General features: G+C 55.8%; 1 protein-coding gene across 6 annotated transcripts in view; it reads left to right on the forward strand.

Annotated features, from left to right (window-relative positions):
* The window catches only part of LOC139440239 (protein Shroom2-like), a 98,388-nt gene that overhangs the window by 71,189 nt on the left and 7,689 nt on the right, over positions 1–19,510 (forward strand). For all 6 annotated transcript variants that reach the window (XM_071220414.1, XM_071220409.1, XM_071220410.1 and 3 more), the window contains 3 exons: positions 13,733–14,482; positions 17,265–17,804; positions 18,956–19,127. In XM_071220414.1, the coding sequence (XP_071076515.1) occupies positions 13,733–14,482; positions 17,265–17,804; positions 18,956–19,127 (1,462 nt within the window). The remainder of the gene's footprint in view (positions 1–13,732; positions 14,483–17,264; positions 17,805–18,955; positions 19,128–19,510) is intronic.

Below are 19,510 nucleotides of genomic sequence, written 5' to 3' on the forward strand. Positions count from 1 at the left end.
GTGTCTCCTTTTATCTGTCGATGGCTCTGCTCCGGGCCTGGTCGGTGCATCTGGGTTGACGTTGCATAGGAAGTTATATCCTGCGGTGCTCGTGCCTTCGTCCAGAACTGCATCCGAGCACCCCGGCACCCGGCACCTCTGGATCCTTCCAGCCACACTTCCTTCCCTGTGCCGGGGTTTCAGCCAGTGTCCGTGGTTTAGCGCCGAGATGGACAAGGCAGCGGCCACTCACATAGCCATCCGGATTTCAACAGACACTATTGTGTCCTCATAGGGCGGTGACAAGACTGAGCATCACCTCGAAAGCAGGTGTTAGGGAAGCAGGAAAGAGTAGAAACCTGCTTCAACGGAGATAAGGAGGTAGGTCGTCTCTGACCACCTCCTAGAGGCCCGGCCACGTGGGTGCATCCTTGCTGCCCGACCCCGGGCTGCCCGCAGCCTCCTGCATTTTCAGGACAGACGGAAAGCAGGCCCCCGAGGCAGGCAGCCTCTCTATGTGGGGTGAGTGCAAGGCCATTACCGTCTTTGTCTGTAAGGTTATGTTGATGACTTGCTTTTAATTTTTTTTTTTAAACTTTATCGTCCGTGCTATTTCAGACACCCCCACTTTGCTCCCCAAGACTTGCTTTAATTTTTAACTTACTCGCCGTTACTGGCTTTTTTTGAAGTGGGCTGTTAAAAAAATTTTATTATTTATTTTTACATTGTGGTCGGATCCACATCGTGTAAAATTTACCAATGGAATGGACGTGTGTAGCTCAGCCACATTCTTCGTGGCGGTGCACAGCCATTGCCACTATGGAGTCCCAGAACGTCTTTGCCATCCCGGTGGGAAACTTGGTGTCCGTTCAGCGGTCACCCCTGAACTGGGTTTCTTTCCACGCTGAACTCGCAACGGTGCCCTGTGCCTGTCGTTAGAGTGTGCGTAGTAATGCGCTCTTGCCGCCCGAGGCTGGCCCTCAGAATCCCTTCCCCGCACGCTCCGTGTTGAGGGGGGGTCGGTTTTGTGTAGCTCCTCTCACCGACGGATTCACCTCGTCAGTTGTCTGAAAGCCCACACACTGGAAGTGAAAAAGGAGACTGGTTCTGAGCCACCCCTTTCTCCGAAGCAGTCATAAATGCATGCGCCTATTTCTCAGTGTGTGAAAACCTACACGTACCCCAGAATTCATGAAGGGGCGCGGGACAGTCAGGAGCACTTTTTACGTCGGCACCTTTTTTAGAGCTCCCCCCCCCGCCCCCTGCAGCCTTGTTTCCTGCCCCTGCCCACGACAGAGCTCCCCACCACCTGCAGCAGCCCCGGGACTGGGAGGAGAGGGAGGTGCAGGCGGTGCAGGAGGTGCAGGCAGAGACACAGAGCAGGTGCCTGAGAAGTAGCGTAGCCTTGAGGTTTCCTCACACACAGCGCTTGCAGCCTGCGCGCCTTGCAGTTTTGATGTTTTTGGTGAAGTGCATGACCACACCGTGTGTGTGTACGTGTGTGTGTGTGTGTGTGTGTGTGTGTGTAGAGGGTGTGTTTCCTTGTCCGTGGCGATAACGTCGTCGTCCCTGGTGGGACGACAGAGGAAGGCCAGGCTGTCCCGTGTAAACCAAGCTCTGGCTCTAGACAAGAGACAGGACGTCGGGGTGACAGGCCGACAGAGCCACGTGCTGTTCGTCAAAAGACGAGCGATGCATCATGTGGTGGCAACAGGAGCCCAGGCAGCTCGACCCAGGAGAAACCCCTTGGCAGTGCCTGGGGCTCAGAGTCACAGTTCACTCTCAGCGACCCCGAGGCGCCCCTCCCTTCGTTTACGTATTGTTTTAAATGTTTGACTTCAACCAGCAGCGGTATTGAACGATGTGGACAGTCCAACCCCCCTGCCCCCACGACCCTGGCAGCCTCGGCCTCGGACGGGGGGCGTCCGGGCTCCCTGCAACCCGCCATTGTGTCAAAGTAGTGTAGACATCGTTTCTCTCTCCTGTAACTTACAGGTTGCTTTGTGTTGGATCCTCTAAGGAGTGTAGAAATAACGAAGTAGGTATTTTATACTGAGGCACTATTAGCAACGTAATGAAAGATAAACGGAGCTATGTGTTGCTGCATCTGACACGTTCCTAACACCCGGAGCGGGCGAATCCAGATGGACTGAAGTTAGATGAGCGGTTACCAGGAACTAAGGGATGGGGGGCAGGGCGTGACAGCCCGCGGGCAGGACAGTGTTCTGGAATTCCATAGCCGTGATGGTTGTATAAGCTGTGCATATAGTGTTACAGAGCAAGGGGGGGGGGGTTCACGATAAATTATTACAGAAAGGATCCCCCCATTTCTGTCTCTAGAGGTTCTTCCCCCCCACACCCACCTGCTAGGTCCGCAATGCCCGCCACCAGAGGAAAGATGTCTCTCAATGCCAGAGACTGGTGAAAAGGAAAGGAATTGTTTATTTAAAAGTTACACAGACTTAGAGTAATGACTTAATGTCTTCAATAAGATACTGAAGTCCTCTAGAATACCCACAGATGCATAGCCCTTCCCTCTCCCTGTGCCCAGTCCGGGGTACCGTGTCTCAGGAAAAGAAGTAGAAGTCCGTGATTCAGGCTCCTGGCACCATCAGCTGTGTGGCTGCTGCAATCTCCAGTTAATCCAAAGCCATGTGGCACCTTCTCATGGCCCACCAGCAAGAGCCCTTTCTCCCCTTTTCTTCCTGGCAAAGTCTCTCCTGCTGCCTAAGACGCGTAGCAAAAAGAAGCACTCCAAAACCACATGGTCCTCTCTACTCTCCTTCAGAACCGTGTGGCCCTTTTCCCCATTTCAGAACCGCGTGGTCCTCTTCCTTTCCCCTCAGAACCTCGTGGTTCTCCTGTTCACTCCAGAACCGTGTGGCCCCCTATTTACTTAAGAGCCGCGTGGTCTACTCTCTATTCACTTCGGAGCCGTGTGGTCTACTCTTTCTATGGCTGCTGGGCCTAGGTTTAAATCCCAGTGCCCATCTTCCTTTGCAGCCCCATTTCCGACTCCTCCTACAGTCAGTTACACCTGCCAGCATCCCTGTATTCTTCCAGCTTCACTGGGCTGCCATAGTAAGTCTGGGCAGGTGTGGCCCCATGGCGTGGAGCCAATCATCTCCAAGCTCTCACGCAGGCCCTGTAACCAGGGGGAGTTGCTTCCCAGACCCGTCTTGGGTGGAAGTCACTCCCATCTCCCTGGCTCAAAGCAGGGCCACAGGTATTTAACATATCCATGAAACCAGTTAAAGGGTATAGATATGTTAAATGACTGTGCCAGAGGTTAGCTGCACAGCTGTTGCTGTACGAAACAGCTCTGAATGGCCCTGCTCCCTGTGTCCCTTCCCCCAGCTCAGAATTGTAGTGTTGAATTGTACTCTTTCAGAGGGTGAATTTCACGGTGCAGTAGTGCCCCCCACCCTTACCATGGGTTCAGTTACCTGAGGTCGGCCGCGGCCCCCAAACAGTAAGTGGAACACTGCACACCTCAGCAATTTGTAGGTGTTACACCGTGCGCCGTCCTGAGCAGTGTGGTGACATCTCGTGTCCTCCTGCTCTGCCCTGCTGGCGCCTGGTGCCACCCCTGTGTGCGGCGAAGTGTAGTGTGTAGTATTGGGGCGAATGAGCAAGGGTCAGAAATAATTGCTGTGACTGGGGAACAGGTTCCAAGAAGCAGGTAGAAAAGAGGAAGTCCACCCCGAAGGTTAAGTGCAGGACTCCGGGTGTGGGGTGGGTGGGGGTCTCCAGTGGGAAGGGGCTGGGAGGGACCCCGGGGGGAGCGGCACTTCCGGGGCAGAGCGGGGACACGGAACTCTCAGCTGCATGGGGGTTGGGGGCAGCGCTCAGGGGCTTCTCAATACAGATCATTGTGAGGGGGACAGAGTGCGTGGGTCGGGGTCAGCCTACGGCTCCTTTGTCTGCTCCGCTGAATGCCTGGCCCACAGTGAAACTTCTGCAGACACTTTCTTCCTTGTTTGCTAGGCTACATTCCTAATGAGTGCGTAATAAGCCGGAGACTTGCATACATACGCATGGATGTGAAACGCGCTTCTGAACGTGTCTCTTTAAACTTCCTTACCCCATCGCACTTTTTGTTAGGGTTGCAGAGTTGAGCCGTGGATGACAGACGTTACGTGATTATTCCCCGTAGTGAATAGAGAAAGCCTTGAACACGAAAAAGGAGGGCACTTAAGCCTTGGGGGGTGGGGTGGGTGTAAAAGGGCTCCAAGCCCCCCAGGGTTGGAGCGCAGGAGCCTTGGGAGCGTCCCCAGAGGTCAGGAGTTGGCCGGGAAGTAACATGAAATCCAAGGGCGGCTGAGTCACGGAGCAGCGCGCTGTCGGAGCCTGCGTGAACCTGCCTGTCACCAGGCAGCAGGCACGGACAGGCCAGCCGCAGGGAGCGTGGCTTCGAGACTCCCTGCTGCTGCAAGCAGTGACCCACAAGGGCAGCGGCCGACAGGGGCTGCGGGTCCCTGGAGCAAGCTGCATGTGCCCGGTGCAGCGCGCAGAGAGCCCGGTAAGACAGCCCCGTGTCCTCCGGACAGCATGTCCAGGACGCGCCCCGGTGCCTGCCGCCTGGGCTTGCAATGCCTCTTTTGTTCTCCCGTCTGCTGGAGCGGGCTGTCAGCTCGCAGTGAGGACGGGGAGGCCCGGGGACATCTGCACACTGTCTCCGCGCTATTGTTCCGCCTGAAGATGAAAGATCGTGCGCATCGGGGTGCAGGGTCCGGGCACGCGCGCTCGGCGTGCGGCGGTGCGCGCACGCGCGTCCGAGCTGCCTGTGTGCCTGCAGATACATGCAGTTTGGCAGCTGCAGCAGCTTGGCTTTGGCCTTGGGACGAGAAGGCAGTGCTTCTGAGCACCGCTTGTGCTGGGGTGGGGGGCGGCTCCTGTGAGGTGTGCAGACCCTCCTTCCCTGCAGAGGGCTGGTGGTCGGCCCAGGAGGCTGGCTCAGGATGCCAGCCACGCGAGAGGACCCGCTCTCCCTTGCTTTCTGCCTTTTGCTTTTGCATGGCCCGGAGAAATCAGCGTTCTTACTACTGAGGCGTTGAATGTGGATATTGAAAGGACATGGTGAGTCAGCTGCATCGAATTGGGGAGAAAAAAAAAATGAAGCGAGGTGTGCATGTTCGGTCATGAAGAAAATGCTCTGAGGCTAGATTCACAGGCGGCCGGCTCGCTGCGGTGCGGAATGTCAGTGGGGAAGATGGACTCTGGTGCCGAGTAGTTTCTGGTGCTTCGGCTCCGCTCTCCTTGGTGTGCTGACCATGTAGAGGCTAAATTTGCTGTACGTGTGCCGTCATTTTCTGGGGTTTTGTTTGTTTGTTTGTTTTTTATTGCCTTTTGTAGTCTGATAAAAGAAACATTGTTATTACGTTCGGCTCTGTTTCTCTGCGATGGAAATGTGTCTGCTCACGGGTGCTTTGCTGTGTGCGGACAGAGGGTGCCGTGTGACAGGGAAATTGCTGCATAGTCCCGTGTGCACATGCGTGCAGACACGGGCTCGGCATGTGCGGGCTCGCACGGGTAGGAGTCGTTGGGAAATGCATGCTTACTGGTCATGCCAGGTGAAAGGGCAGAAGGAACAGCTTCACCCATCCACCGGGCAGCACTGATAATTGGACGGCCGGCCGGCGGTGTTCCACACGGTTGGAACACGGACCGATTGAGTGTGTGAGAAAAACCCCAGTATTTTCACGTGTCACAAAAAATAACAAGCTTGGGGACAGATTTGATGGCTGGCCGGCATACTTCTCTTTCCTTTGCAGAGCAGGGCCTTTGAGGGCATATCGTAGACATTTTTTTGTTTTGTTTTTTTTACGATTGTGTTGCAGAAAACTACTTCGTGGGTGGTAGAAAGAGGGGCAGCTCTATGCTTTTGTCACGCATAGGGAAAACATTCTACACTTTGTGATCTCTCTCTCACACACACACAGGGATGCATGCTCACACACACACACACACACACACATACCCCTTAAGGAAAAGTATCTGCAGAGGTAGCATGAACCACATGCACACAACAGCGGTTTTACATGGGCCGCTGCGGCCCAGCTGCAGTGAGAGACACCCCCCCAGTGAGTGTGCCCCAGCTGCTGCTTTCTTAGCAGGGACTGCCCCCTCTCCCAGAGTCCACCCCTGAATGGGGGGGGGGGGGGAGACGCTAATATTCCATGCAGCCGTCACAATGCATTTCCCTGGCTCTCACCGCCTGGAAGTCTTTACCTCTTCCCTGCATGACGGTGGAAGAAGATCCAGGTGGGGAAGCAGTCGAAACCCGGGCCGTTGCTTTCTGTGCATCCTTTCTAACCGGTCTTTCCCCCAGTCCCTGCATGGCTGGGTTTTTTAGCTCGCTTTGCCCCCAGGAGTTGGGCAGTTGGGGCATTTGTAGGAGACTCGGAGGCAGAGATCTTTGAGTTAATTCCGTTTTTCCCCCCTTGAAATAGTGTTTGCAGAATGCTTTGAGTTAATGCCTTGAAGTTCACAGCCTTTTGACACGAGTGCCTTGGGCCTCCCCTGCAGGTGCCAGGCTCATTTTGCAACAGGCAGGCTGGCGTTTGGGACTGGATTCACAGGGCGGCTGATGTGTGGAGTGGCCCTTATGTGCAGTAGGGTTGGTCTTGAACCGGTGGGTTCCTGCGAAGTCATCCCCCACCCCGCGCGACGTGACAGGTGCTACAGATGAGCCTGGCCCGCATGTAGACCTGCTGCAAGCTGCCGGCTCAGCCCGTTCTCTCATTAACTTGCTCATCACGTGTCTGCTGTGCCAGCAATGCAGAGGCAAGGGATTCCAGCTTGCGCTTCCCGGGAATGCAGGACGGGGACCCCCAGCCAGGCTGAGCGACCGGGCACGCGGGTACCAACGCTGCATGCACGCGGACTTCCCTATTTTCATCCATCAAATAAGGCATTTGGGAGAAATGATTCTTGAGGCCCCTTTGAGCTGTGATGATTTTTGATTCCCTGGGAGAGAAGGCAGGACTTGAATTCCCATTTAGAAATTGCACATCCTGCCCTGGCTGGTGTGGCTCAGTGGATTGAGCACCAGCCTGGGAACCAAACTGTCAGCGGTTCGATTCCCAGTCAGGGCACAGGCCTGGGTTGCGGGCCAGGTCCCCAGTAGGGGGCGTGAGAGAGGCAACCACACATGGCTGTTTCTCTCCCTCTCTTTCTCCCTCCCTTCTCCTCTCTCTGAAAGTAAATAAATAAAGTCTTCAAAGCAAATACCCATTTAACATTTATACCCATGTGCACACACATGTATGTTTATATGTATACATACACATCACACAGATACACATGCCATAGACATGTAATAGTAGAGCATATCAGGTTAACTTTCATGTGCAATAAATATCTGGAGTCTATTGGATACAGAGTTCTTTTCCAAATGTGGTTCACCTGAGTGGCAGTACTCCGACAGTAACCTGAGCTGTGCGAGTTTCAGCATTTGGGGTTACCTGCAGTTGTGACGGAAAGGAAGACACCTGCCCTGGGTGGGGGGCTCAGTTGGTTAGAGCATTCTCCCACGCACCAAAAGGCTGCTGGTTCGATCCCCAGCCAGGGCACACACCCGCGGTGCAGGTTCAATCTCCAGTCCGGGCACGTACAGGAGGCAACAGACTGGTTTTTCTCACACCCACGTCTGTCTGTCTGTCTGTCTGTCTGTCTGTCTCCCCCTCCCTGTCCTGGTGAATTTAGGGGGAGACACAGCATTCCCTTCCTCTCTCTCTAAAGATCAGTTAAAAATAATATCCTCAGGTGGGGATGAAAATAAAATTTAAAAAGGAAGACAGCCGAAGCCAATGATTTTTCGGTTAATTCATAGCGATGCTGTTCGAATCCTCCCCCGAGGACATTTTGTAAGTTTTTCCTTCGGCGAGCCACCTGACTGCATTTGAACATTTGGGGTGCGAATGTGTCAAAATAAATAGAGGTCCTGTCACCACTGATGGAAACTGACTGACAAGGGGGAAGGGCTTCCCAGTAACCACTTCATACTTTTATAGGGTCATTGCTTTGTGGAGAGATTGAGTTACTTCAAATGGCCCTTCGTGGGCAGACACACCTAATTAGCGTCTGCCAGTGGCGTGTGGGTGCGTGATGTTGAACTGGAAGACGGGAACGGCGGCGTGGAGATGGGGCCGCCCATGCCTCTTGGGGGACACGTCCTTGCCCAGAGCTTTGAGCCTTGGCACAGGTGCCCTCCAAGGTTAGCTCGGCGGCCCCTCCGTGTCCGGGAGCGCTGAGTTGGAAGAACCGCTAAGTCAGAAGAACCGCCTTCTCGGGAGACAGTTTCTTAGGTGCCATTGGCATATTGTTGCATTGGTTATGGGTGTGTGATTTTGCTGGGGACCAGGGAGCCTGCAAAGTCCAATGAGGCACAGACAGCAGCTCCCTGGAAGGAGCTGTCCTCTCTCGTTAGGGAAAATGACACCAACGAATGGCCCTAGATTTGGTGCTTAAACAGCAGGCTTTGATTTCTCACGCTTCTGGAGTTTGGAAGGCCAAGGTCAAGGCAGCAGGCAGTTCGGTTCCTGGCGGGACCTATCCCTTGCTTTGCCCATGGCCGTCTTCCTGCTTTGCCCTCACGTGCTGGAGAACTGAGGGGAGCAAGCTCTGTGAGGTGTCTTTTATAAGAGCCCTCCTGGAACGGATGGGGGCTCCATCCTCAACGTCCCAAACACCTTCCTGCCTGGTGGCATCCTGTTGTGCATTAGGTCTGAACAGGCGAATTTGGAGGGGACGCAGCATCCAGTCCCCAGCAGCAGCGTACGTGGCTGCGGCGCTGGGTGGTCGGAAGGCTCAAGAAATCAGGTGGGCGGCAGGTGGGTGGGGGTGGGGGTGGAGCAAAAAGGACAAGGAACATGGATGTGGACCACAGCGTGGCGACTTCTGTAAATGTACATGCTGAACGTGAAAACTACATTAAAGATTAAATTTTTAAAAATTCGCCGGCTGGCTTTGCTCCCCTCCAGTCTCCTCCCCTTCCTTCCTCTATCCCTCCTCCCTCCTTCCCTTCCTCCTCCCTCCTCCCTCTTTCCCTTCCTCCTCCCTCCTCCCTCCCTCCCTTTCGGCTGACTTTGCCTCCCAAAATTCAAGTTGCGAAAGCTGTCAATAAAGTCACCCTGTGATTTGTTGACACGGGGTGATTCCCCACCCCTGTCACTTCCGTGGCAGAGAATTTAGGTCCTTGGCATCACCTGCATCGCGCTGGCCACCCTTGCAGGTGAGGACGTTGCATCGTTTAGAAGAGTTTTAGGCAGGGACACAGTGAGGGCCGGGGAGAATGTTCCGGGCACCGGAATTGCAGTCGGCTGTGACTGGGGGCGTGAACACTGCACTCTATACACTTGCCAGGGCTCCCCAGACGGCACACGGCCCACCGATCAGTGAGTGTTATGGTACGTAAGTTGCATCTCGTGGTGGGGTGCGGGGAGGAATGGACTTGGAAAGATTGGATCACGTGAAAACCTTCTATGTCCAAAGCTAGATTTCTGGGCATTCAAACACACATTAACAAAAACAAACAAACAAAAGTGAAGTGGCTCAGAAGCAGAGTGTGTAGATACAGGCGCCAGATTTAATGTGAACCCAGATTCCAATACTGCTTGCGACCGGGGCCCTAACCTACGTTTTTATCAGCGACAGATCATACCTCATGGACACCGCGTACCTCAGCTTCATGGCTGAGCTGAAGGAACGTCTGCCGCACAAAGTAACACTTTTCCAGGGGACGCGGGTCTGGTGGTACCTTCTGATGGTGACGACTTCCAGTGACAGGCCGCGGAGCTCCGCTAGCTCCCCACACAGGCCGCCTCGCGGCACCGGTGCTCCCTCTAGTGGCGAAAAAGAGGCCAGCAGAGTTCAACAGTGTAGCTTTAAAAACTCATTTTACCCACCACTGCGTGTAAATAGTCTCTTCCGTCTCCCTTCCCTAGCATCCTGTTCAGAGTGCTTATGAAAATGAGCAATTATGTGCTTGGTTTTTTTTTTTTTAAACACATGGCTTGCCTTTTAGACCGAGGGGGTCAGCAAATATACAGGCCGAGGGCCCCATCCCTGGGCCCAGGGTTCGAGACGCCTTTCTGGGTTAGGAGGAGTAGGATGGGTCCTTCCAGGCCTGGTGGGTGCTCCAGCTCACCGTTTTTTCCCGGCGATGAAAATCTCATTGGTGGGGGGGGCATGTGAAGCCAAAGAGAACCTCAGGAGTGGCTTTTCGTCTTCACAGCCAAGTGGGTGGACACGCGGGCGGACAAGTGGGCAAGCCGTTGGGCAGGGGAGGCCCCACACAGCGGGTTGCCATTGCTGGCTGGCCATCTGGATTTCCTGGAAGGTTTTATCCGAGACAGAGGCTTCCTCGCCGGGCCCCACCTCTGCCCAAGGCCTGCCTTTCTGATGGAACACTTGGGTTTCAGGAGAGCTTGGATTAGTGCGTCTCAAACGCCCAAGTGTACTTCCCGTCAGAATGCCCTTGAGGAAAAGGGGACGGGCCATGAGCCCAAGATGGTTGGCTCTGCGTCCTGGAGACGTGGGGAATGGACCGTGTGTTCTCTCCTGCACACGGTGGAAACGTTCTTGCTCACAAAACTTTAATACCCACGTGTAGAACTAAAAATGTTGCCCCCCGTCAGGGCAGGGGATATCGTGAGTGGGAGGGAAGTGACAGTCACCTGGTTTTCTGAAGGCATTGCTTTCCCCACGTGGCATCAGAATCACGGAGGAGAGCACGGTTGGGGCTGGCGCCGAGACAACAGCTTACGTGGAGCCCCCGCCGTAAAGAAGTGACTGAGTCCGGGTCCCAGACTCGGGTCTGCAAGACACAGCCTTGGGGTCGAACTTGTGGGAGCAGCTCTCTCCTTCAGCATCGCGGGCGTCTGCCCGTCCAGGTGGTGAATGTTGTCTGCGTGCTGGACACTGGGATGTAAGGATGGTCAGGTGCCATCCACGTTGCTGGCGTGGGATCTTATCGTGGCAAGTGTGTGCCTAACAAGACCCCATGCCAGTCAGACGGGGGCTCGTGCTTTCCGATGGCGCCTGAGCCGCACGGGGACCGCGTCAGAACACGCGGGGTATCCCGTGTCCCCCGACTCCAAAGTGGCTCGCAAGGGATGGCCCCCTGGTGCGTGTGATTTCCGTCATCCAGAGAGTCAGAAATCGTCCTCCCATGCACACCCACACACATACACGGCACACGATCCAGACAGACAGAAACACACAGACTCTGTATGTTGCAGTCCCTTGGAACCTATTAGAAACACGGATTGGAACGTGACCCTAGCAGAACCCCCAATTCCCACTGTTGTTCCTTTTTTGGGGGGGGGCCTGATTTCCTGAGTTCTTACCAGCTGGGACAATAAAACCAGTTCCTGCTTCGATGCCTTTGAGTTTGCAGGTCTGGGGGGAGAGGAGGAGAAAATGGAAGGTGGGCTGGTCCCGAAACTGCTGTGTGTAGGGAATGGAACTGAGTGAGGTGTAGGGCCGCAGCACGGGGAAGCACGCTTGAGAGTGAGCAGCGACCATCAGCGTGCCCTGTCCTGGGGAGCAGCGTGCCCCGGCACGAAGGCCGGACGGAGCCGCCCTGGGCAGCTGGGCTTTGTCTCTGGGTTGTTACTTACTTCACAGCGGGTCTTTGCTCCCGCAGGTGAGCCCTCCGCCCACATCCGGCTGCATCTGGCAGCCTAGCCAGTGTCAGGCACTTTGCCTGCAGAACTCATCTCAATTAACACACTCGGTGTGACTGCAGATGGTCAGAGGCACCGAGATATGAGCAGTAAATTGTCTCGAATTGTATTCTGCATTTCTGTGGGGTGGGGAGTATTTATTAAATAGCGGGCACCCGGTGCTTTTATCAGCGGGCAAGAGTTTTAGCAGGACAGGAAGGAAGAGGTCTCGGTGTCCCTGGAGTCTGTGGACAGCGATACTGGGCACACACTGCTGAATAGGCGTCAGCCGTTTCATTGTCCAGAGCAGCTCAGTGCCTTTGGAGGACGGGAGCACTGGGGCCTCCCGGCCCCTGGAGGCTGCAGCTGCACCCCCATAATACGTTGTCCACTGCGGTGTCTGTTTTTGAGAGACCCTTCGCTGCTCTGCTCAACTCATTTAGGTCAGTTTTAGTTGCCTAGTACACATTTCTGTAAAACGTAATATTTGCCGAAGCTCTCACACTTGACTCTTTGCTCACAGCTTGTTTTCTAAGTGGACGAGGTATCATCAGTTTCCGGGGAGCAGAGAACACGCCTGTCCTCTGTCGGGGTCCCGGTGGGATGTGACATTTTCTGTTATCTGTGAGATGCTGAGGAAGCCCGTTTCCAGCTTGGGGGCCGGGTCCTCTCTGTCTACCTGGATAGTGCAGGGTGGGGAGTGCAGCCCCAGGGGGCTGACGAGGGAGGCAGGGGCGATGGACGGCCTCAGGCGTGATACCTGCCTTTCTACTTGAAAGCATGTAGAGCATCCACCGAACCTGGAAGGGGCTTTTCTCCTGAGGACGTAGCGGGAGAGACATGGACCTGGCACATGGCAGGTGGCACAGTGGCGGGGATGGCATACCTGTACTGCCCAGCCCAGGTTCATGTCTGAGGCTGCAGACTCACGCCTGGACCACAAGGGGGCGCTGGTGGCCAGGGCAACGCATCAGAGCCTGGTCCTTACAAGTTACAGATGCTTTACCTGCTGGTTCTCTGTCCACTGCCCTGGCCAGGCTCTCCTTTAGTGACGCAGAGCTGGTCTTCCCGACAGAAAACACCTCTTGCTTTGACTGGGAGGCTCGGTCGGGGGCTCGTGTTACTGCTGTGTCGCGTTGCAAGAGGCAAAGATGTGGCCGGCTGATGTGTTGCAGATTTGAGAGCTGTTAGGCTGTGGGCTCCGGCTGCGGCGCAGACAAACATGTATGCAGCACGCACACGTGGTTTTGCAGGCATGTTTGTGTGCATGTGTATGCACATAAAATACATGCACATGTACCTATTATGGAAAGAAAGAAGCAGATTTTGGAAATGGGTAAGAGCATGAAAAGATCGTTAAGTCATCGCCATTTACAAAAGTTTTTTTTTTTTAAATTTTTGCTGACACACTCCTGATTTTAATGCTTTTATTAATACGTTAGTTTGCAGCCCACCTTAGAAAACCCTTTCCCGTTATATATGGCAATTTCCTGGAATAAGCCACAAAAAAGTATTATTGCAATGGGAACTAGATATTTCTGAATAGAGCTGGGTTTGAGAATTTTCACACTGTTTTCCAAAGTGGGTGTGGAAATAGTGGTCTTTGCCCCCAAAGGCACTTTCTGTGTACATTTGCGTGTGTCTGTTATCTAACATGGGTGCGTGTGTTCTTATTTTTTATGCTTTTAAAGAATATTTATTTATTTTTAGACAGGGGGAGGTGAGGGAGAGAGGGAGGGAAACACCCATGTGTGGGTGCCTCTCACACGCCCCCTACTGGGGACCTGGCTTGCAACCCAGGCATGTGCCCTGACTGGGAATCGAACTGGGGACCCTTTGGTTCGCAGGCCGGCACTCAGTCCACTGAGCCACACCAGCCAGGGCGGGTGCGTGTGTTTTTAATACCTCACACCCCATTGCAGGGCATGCCAACACGCAGCGGGATGGTGCCCGGGATGTGTCGGGGCTCCCGACCTTGTATTAGGAACTGCCATGGGAGCAGGTGGGAGAGCATGCCTGTGCGTTTCATTCCTTGCAGTCCTGTTTGGGACTCGCTTGCTCACCTTTCTTCGTTCTTCCCCTAGACAAGCAGATGCCCAGGGTCCAGAAGTCAGTCCAGCAGCACACCGGGACCCGCGGCCCCTGGCCCGGGGCTCTGAGCCGTCCCATGCCCAGGACGGTCCAGAGGTGCCCCACGAGGGCCGCAGCAGAGCCGGGACCCTCCCGTGTGATTACAGATTCTCAGAGGACCACACCCCTGCACACCCACAGCCGCCTGCCCCAGGATCCCAAACGCACAGCGGCCTCTCGGCCCTGCATGCTCGAGTGCCAGACCCCCGGCCTCTGAGTGCCACGCCGCTCGTCAAGCGACCTGCTCCGCAGAGGCCGCCGCCGCCCAAGCGCGAGCCCAGACATCTCAGGGGACCGGCTGGTGCCACTCCCATAGGCACACCTGCGGCTGTTGACCTGGGCGCACCTGCAGGCACACCTGTGGCCAATCACCTGGCTGCGCCTGGCACGCCCCTTCCCCCGCCATCACCTGAGTCCCTGGAGGTGTGTGTGGACCGCCTGTCCCTCTCCCGCAGCCCCCGTGCCTTGGCGGAGAAGCTGAGCAACGCCCAGCACACAGACCCCACAAAGCCCTCTGGGGAGCTGGACCGGCAGCATGTAGAGGAGCTCCCAGCCTGTCCTCAGCGGGAAGCCCCGCTCCCTTCCAAGTCCCAGCCCCCGCAGACGTCCAGCATGGAGACCTCTCGCTCCCCTTCTCCTCAGTTCGCCCCCCAGAAGCTGACGGACAAACCTCCCTTGCTCATCCAGGATGACAGTTCAACCAGGTACCGTCCTGGGGCTGGGGGCCTCATGCATTCTCCTTCCACCAGCTCCCTTCTGACCGACGGAGGTTTTTGGTGCGTGTTTCCTGCACGGTGCCTGAGTGGAGCCTTGCATCCGCCCCAGATGTCGGGTCTCCAGCTGGTCCTTCGGACAAATGTAGAGGGAACCACAGCTCCAGTGGTTCGGGCCTGTTGGGGATGCAAAGGAGGGTATAGGCCCTCCTCATCCCCTTCCCCCAAGCCCCTAGCCTGTGATGTCTGTGACGTCCACAGACATCTGCAGAGTTTTCTGCTTGTAATCAGAACCTGTTTTAATGACATGGGTGTGTTTCATGCTATGCAGCCCCTCCATGCTCCTTTTTGTCTGGGTCTTGCCGTGGGAGAACGCTAAGCTGGCATGCGCCTGGTCTGAAAGCAGGAGAAACATTGCTTTCGTCCCCCGGTGCTGGTGCCAGACTGTCAGGCACGCGGTTGTCGGCAGTGCCCGCGGAGGCACTGGTGCGTGCCGGGGGTGGGGGAGCCAGGACCGGCCAGTTAAGGGCTCTGACTCTCGAGGCGTTGGCCCCTCCTGTCTTAGTGCCTTTGAAGAAGTGAGACCTGAAAGAAGTGGAGAGTTTCTGTCTCATTCTGAAATGAGGGTGGGGGGCGATTTGGGTCCCCGGGGTTTGACCTGCCCCCGCGTGTCCGGGGTGTCTTCCTGAAGCCTGCTTCTGGGTTGGGCCGCGTGGGAGAGCCGGAGCCAGGAGGGCTGCTCGGTCCTTTGGGCAAAATAGTTATCCTTGGTTCTTCGAGCATCGTGTTCGAGTCTCCTGAGTGGGTTGTGGAGTGTACCGGACCCAGAGTGGCGTGCAAGCTGACCAGCTCCAGAAGCAGCTGTGTGTGCGGAGCAGGGTGGCCTGTGCGATGCTGGGGGCTGGCCTGTGTGGGCGGCAGGTGACTTACCTGCAGGGAGCGCCCTCTGAGGGCTGCTGAGTCCCCAAGAGGTTGCTGCGCTTTGCCCCGCCCGGCCCCTCTCGGTTAGGATTGGATGAGATCTGCCGGCAGTAAGGTCTCATCCATTTTCTGCTCATTTCAAAGTGGCCGTTTCTTAAACTCTTTGTGAGGAAGTGTTGGGTGCTCAGGCGTGACCAGGAAGAGATGCTGTGTTGGGAGGTTACGCCCACCCGTGGCCGCCCTGCTTGCCTTCTTTGTTTTCCCAGTACTTGCTCCTTCCTCGGAAACGGTGTTTCTACGCCCGTGTGGGGAGCTGTGGCCGGCCTGAGGAGTCGGTAGCTGGTGTCGGGGGCTGGGAAGTGTGCAGTATAGAAGGAGGGAACAGGGACTCTTGTTTCTTCTTGCTTGGATAACAGGCCAGAATTTTCCCTCTAAATTTCAGCAAAGCGAGATGGTATTTTCTGCAGTTAGCCTGTTTAAGCAAAAATTTTAATCATCACCTAACGATATGTTTATTGGTTTTACACAGAGAGAGGAAGGGGCATGGGGGGGGGAGAGAGAGAGAAAAAAATAAACATCAATCAGTTGCCTCCCATACATGCCCCGACCAGGGATCGAACCCACAACCTTTGTGCCCTAACCAGGAATTGAGTGCATAACCTTTTGGTGCGTGGGTTGGTGCTCCAGCCAACTAAGCCACCCAGCCAGGACCGCGTAGCTGGGCTTTTAAAATCTGCACGGGAAGGCGGTGTTACAAGGAGGGGACACAAATGCCTATATTAAACATGTCTGCTCTTAACGTTTGCACTGGAGGAAGAGAGAATACACATTTGTTCCATGTGAGCCTGCACACCGCATGCTTATGAATGGAGAAACACCCCTCTGCCAGGTACAGGGTGAGAACAGCATTGTATTTGGAGCCTAGAGCGTCCCACGGGCCCCGTAAAGCTAGGTCTGCCAGGGTCACGTTGCAGAAGTTGGATTAAGCCCACTGAGTTGGAAATAAGCTGGGAGTTGAGCTTGTGATTTTGGCTTTTTTTTTTTTTTTCCTTTTTCTTTCTTCCTGGGCACCACTAGAGGGCTCTCTTTCTCCCATATGTCCTTAAAAAGTAGTGGGAACAGCTTTTTGTCCTGGCAGCGGTCCTCTGCAGGGCCTCCCAGAGTATGGCCCAGCGAGGGGCAGCGGGGACACCCGCTGCCATCCGGGGTGTCCAGAACGCAGCCCCATTGTATTGGCCAGGCTATTTCTGTCCATCATCTTTTTCCTGTGGGTGCTCTGCATGCCTCTCCAGCTTCTTGTACTAAGATAGTTTTTTTTTTTTTTCTTTTTTAAAAGGAAAAGTAGGGGAAGGGGGGTCAGTTGGTTGGAGCATCCTCCCTCGCACCAAAAGGTTGCAGGTTCTATTCCCCTCAGGGCACATGCCTAGGTTGTGGGTTTGATTCCCGGTCAGGGTACATACAGGAGGAAACCAATGGATATTTCTCCGTTTCTCTCTCTCTCTCCGCTTCTCCCCGCCCCCCGCACCCCCCCCCCTTCCCCGCAGCGTGCGTTTTCTCCCCCTAAAATCAGTAAACATATCCTTGGGTGAAGATTAAAAACAACAAAAAAGGGGAAAATTGTGTACTTAGTGAGTGGTTTCAGATAATCCAGAAGCAGCATGCCCCGTGTTTGCTGCGAGGCCCTAATTATCTCACCTGTGTGACACGCTGTGCGCGCAGCTTGGCTTCAAGTGTTGGGTGGTGGCCGTGTGGAACGCAGGTAGAGAGGGACACCCCGCTGGTCTCTCCTCCTGGGTGGGAGGGTGGCCCCGGGCGCACTTGGCCTTCCAGCAGCCGGCTCCTCTCTCGGCAGGATCGAGCGGCTGATCGACAACACCACAGTGAAGATGGTGCCCATCAAGATTGTGCACTCGGAGAGCCAGCCGGAGAAGGAGAGCCGCCAGGGCCTGGCGCGTGCCGCCGCCGCCGCCGCCGCCGCCGAGCCGCCCGCGCTGCCCAGCGGGCTGGAGCGCGACCAGATCAAGACGCTGAGCACGTCGGAGCAGTCCTACTCGCGTTTCTGCCTGTACAGCCGCCCGGGCGCCGAGCCCGAGCCCCGCGCGCAGCCGCCCGCGCCACCCGGCGCCCCGGACAGCCGTGCCTCCCCGCCCGCGCTCAGCTACATGAAGGCCAAAGAGCGGACAGCAGAAGACCTGAAGTCGGAGGAGCTGGCCCGGGAGATCGTGGGGAAGGATAAGTCCCTGGCCGACATCCTGGATCCCAGCGTGAAGATGAAGACCACCAGGGACCTCATGGAGGGCATCTTCCCCAAGGACGAGCACCTCCTGGAGGAAGCTCAGCAGCGCAGGAAGCTGCTCCCCAAAATCCCCTCTCCCAGAACCACGGAGGAGAAGTGAGTAGGGGCTACGCTCTGTTCTGCCGGGGCCTGTTGGGCTTCAGAGGGTGGGGGCGGGGGGCCTAGGTGTTTGTGTACTCTCTCGATTGCTTTTGTGGGGGTGTGGGTGTCCCTCAGGACCAGCCCCCATGTGCGTAGCCTGCTTTGGCTATGTGTGACTGACCCTCCCTAAAGAGAAGGTCAGGCATTTTGACACCGTTCCTGGGCTTCCTGACCTGGGGTCTGGCACAGAAATGATCTACACACACCGTAGGTTCTGAGCCTTGTGGCTCGAGGCCAGGGTGGCTTTCCGTGATGTCCCGTGGGCTTCCTTTCTCACAGCACAGCGGTTCTTAGCGGGCTGCTGTCTTCCCCAGGACATGGGTAGCAATGTCCAGATACACTTTTTCTGCTCTCCAGAGGGAGAGAGGCTCCTGGCGTCTGCTGGGTGGAGGCCAGGGATGCTTGTAACGTCCCGCAGTGCACAGCGCTGGCCCTGCCACAGGGCCAGCTACCCCAGGGTCACAGTGAGGAGGCTGGGACACCTGTCCCAAGAGGATCGAAGGTGTGTACACGAGCAGACGTGTTTAGCAGAGAGCAGAGCCAGCTGTGTGTGCATGGGAGTGAAAGAAGTAGTTTTCACGGGCTTTGCACACGCCACCCTCAGGGCCTCACGCAGCCTTCTGCCTGCAGAGGAGCACGTGGCGCCGTCTGTCCCTTACTGAGGTGCGCTGGGTCCAAGTGCGTGACAGAGTGCCGGAGTCCCAGCACAGGGCCACAGATGACAAACAGGGCGCAGCAGGGACCAGAGCAACAGGGAGCCAGTGTGGCCACCAATAGGGGGGTACACAGGGGGCGTCTCTAATGGATGACATCCCTCGCACTGTGCTCGTGGGCCTCGGACGCTGCCAGGGAAAGCTGTCTGTCTGTCCTCTTCCCTTCCGTGTGCAGATGTTTATACACCCTGGCTCATTGGCCTGTCCCCTTTTTTATAAACCACGTGCCTTAGATCGTATGAGTATGCACCTGGCCAGGTACATGTGGTCCCGATCTTGCCATCTGCTTCTTCCACTTTGGCTGTGTCACCACCCTGGCGGGTGTCCTTCCGTGGTGTCCCAGGTTGTCAGCGAATGCTGGTGGCTAACTGACGTTCTGACGCTTTTACCCAGGAGAGAGGAGCCCAGCGTGCCGGCGGCCGCATTCCTGGCCACCAATTCCGCCTACTACAGCACGTCGGCCCCCAAGGCGGAGCTGCTGATCAAGATGAAGGACCTGCAAGAGCAGCAGGAGCCCGAAGAGGATTCGGGGAGTGACTTGGACCATGACCTGTCTGTGAAGAAGGTAGGAAAGAGGGGCCCCAAATGCGAACGCGCTGGGAGGCAGGCAGGGGTGGGCTGACAGGCGCCTCCACCCCCCGGCGTGGGCCCTGCACTGTGTGTTGGGGGCGTCTGAGTTTGTCTTTTGTGAATGAAAGTCACAGTTGGGCGGTCGTATTAAGCCCTTCTGCTTAGTCTTCTGTTCTAACAGCGGTCCTTTCCACCTGATGAGGTCCTTTCCACCTTTCCTTATCATTTGATCAACTCCAAGAACTCCCCCAGGTACTTGGGAATATAGTGGTAGAGAGAACAGAGCCCTTCCTTCTGGGAGGAAGCTTTGGCCCTCACAGGACAGGTAGCCAGCACACAGACAAAGAAGCACAAGCTGTGGGTTGGGTGGCTCGGTTG

This window comes from Desmodus rotundus, chromosome Y (genome assembly GCF_022682495.2).
Source record: "Desmodus rotundus isolate HL8 chromosome Y, HLdesRot8A.1, whole genome shotgun sequence".
Classification (NCBI taxonomy): domain Eukaryota; kingdom Metazoa; phylum Chordata; class Mammalia; order Chiroptera; family Phyllostomidae; genus Desmodus; species Desmodus rotundus.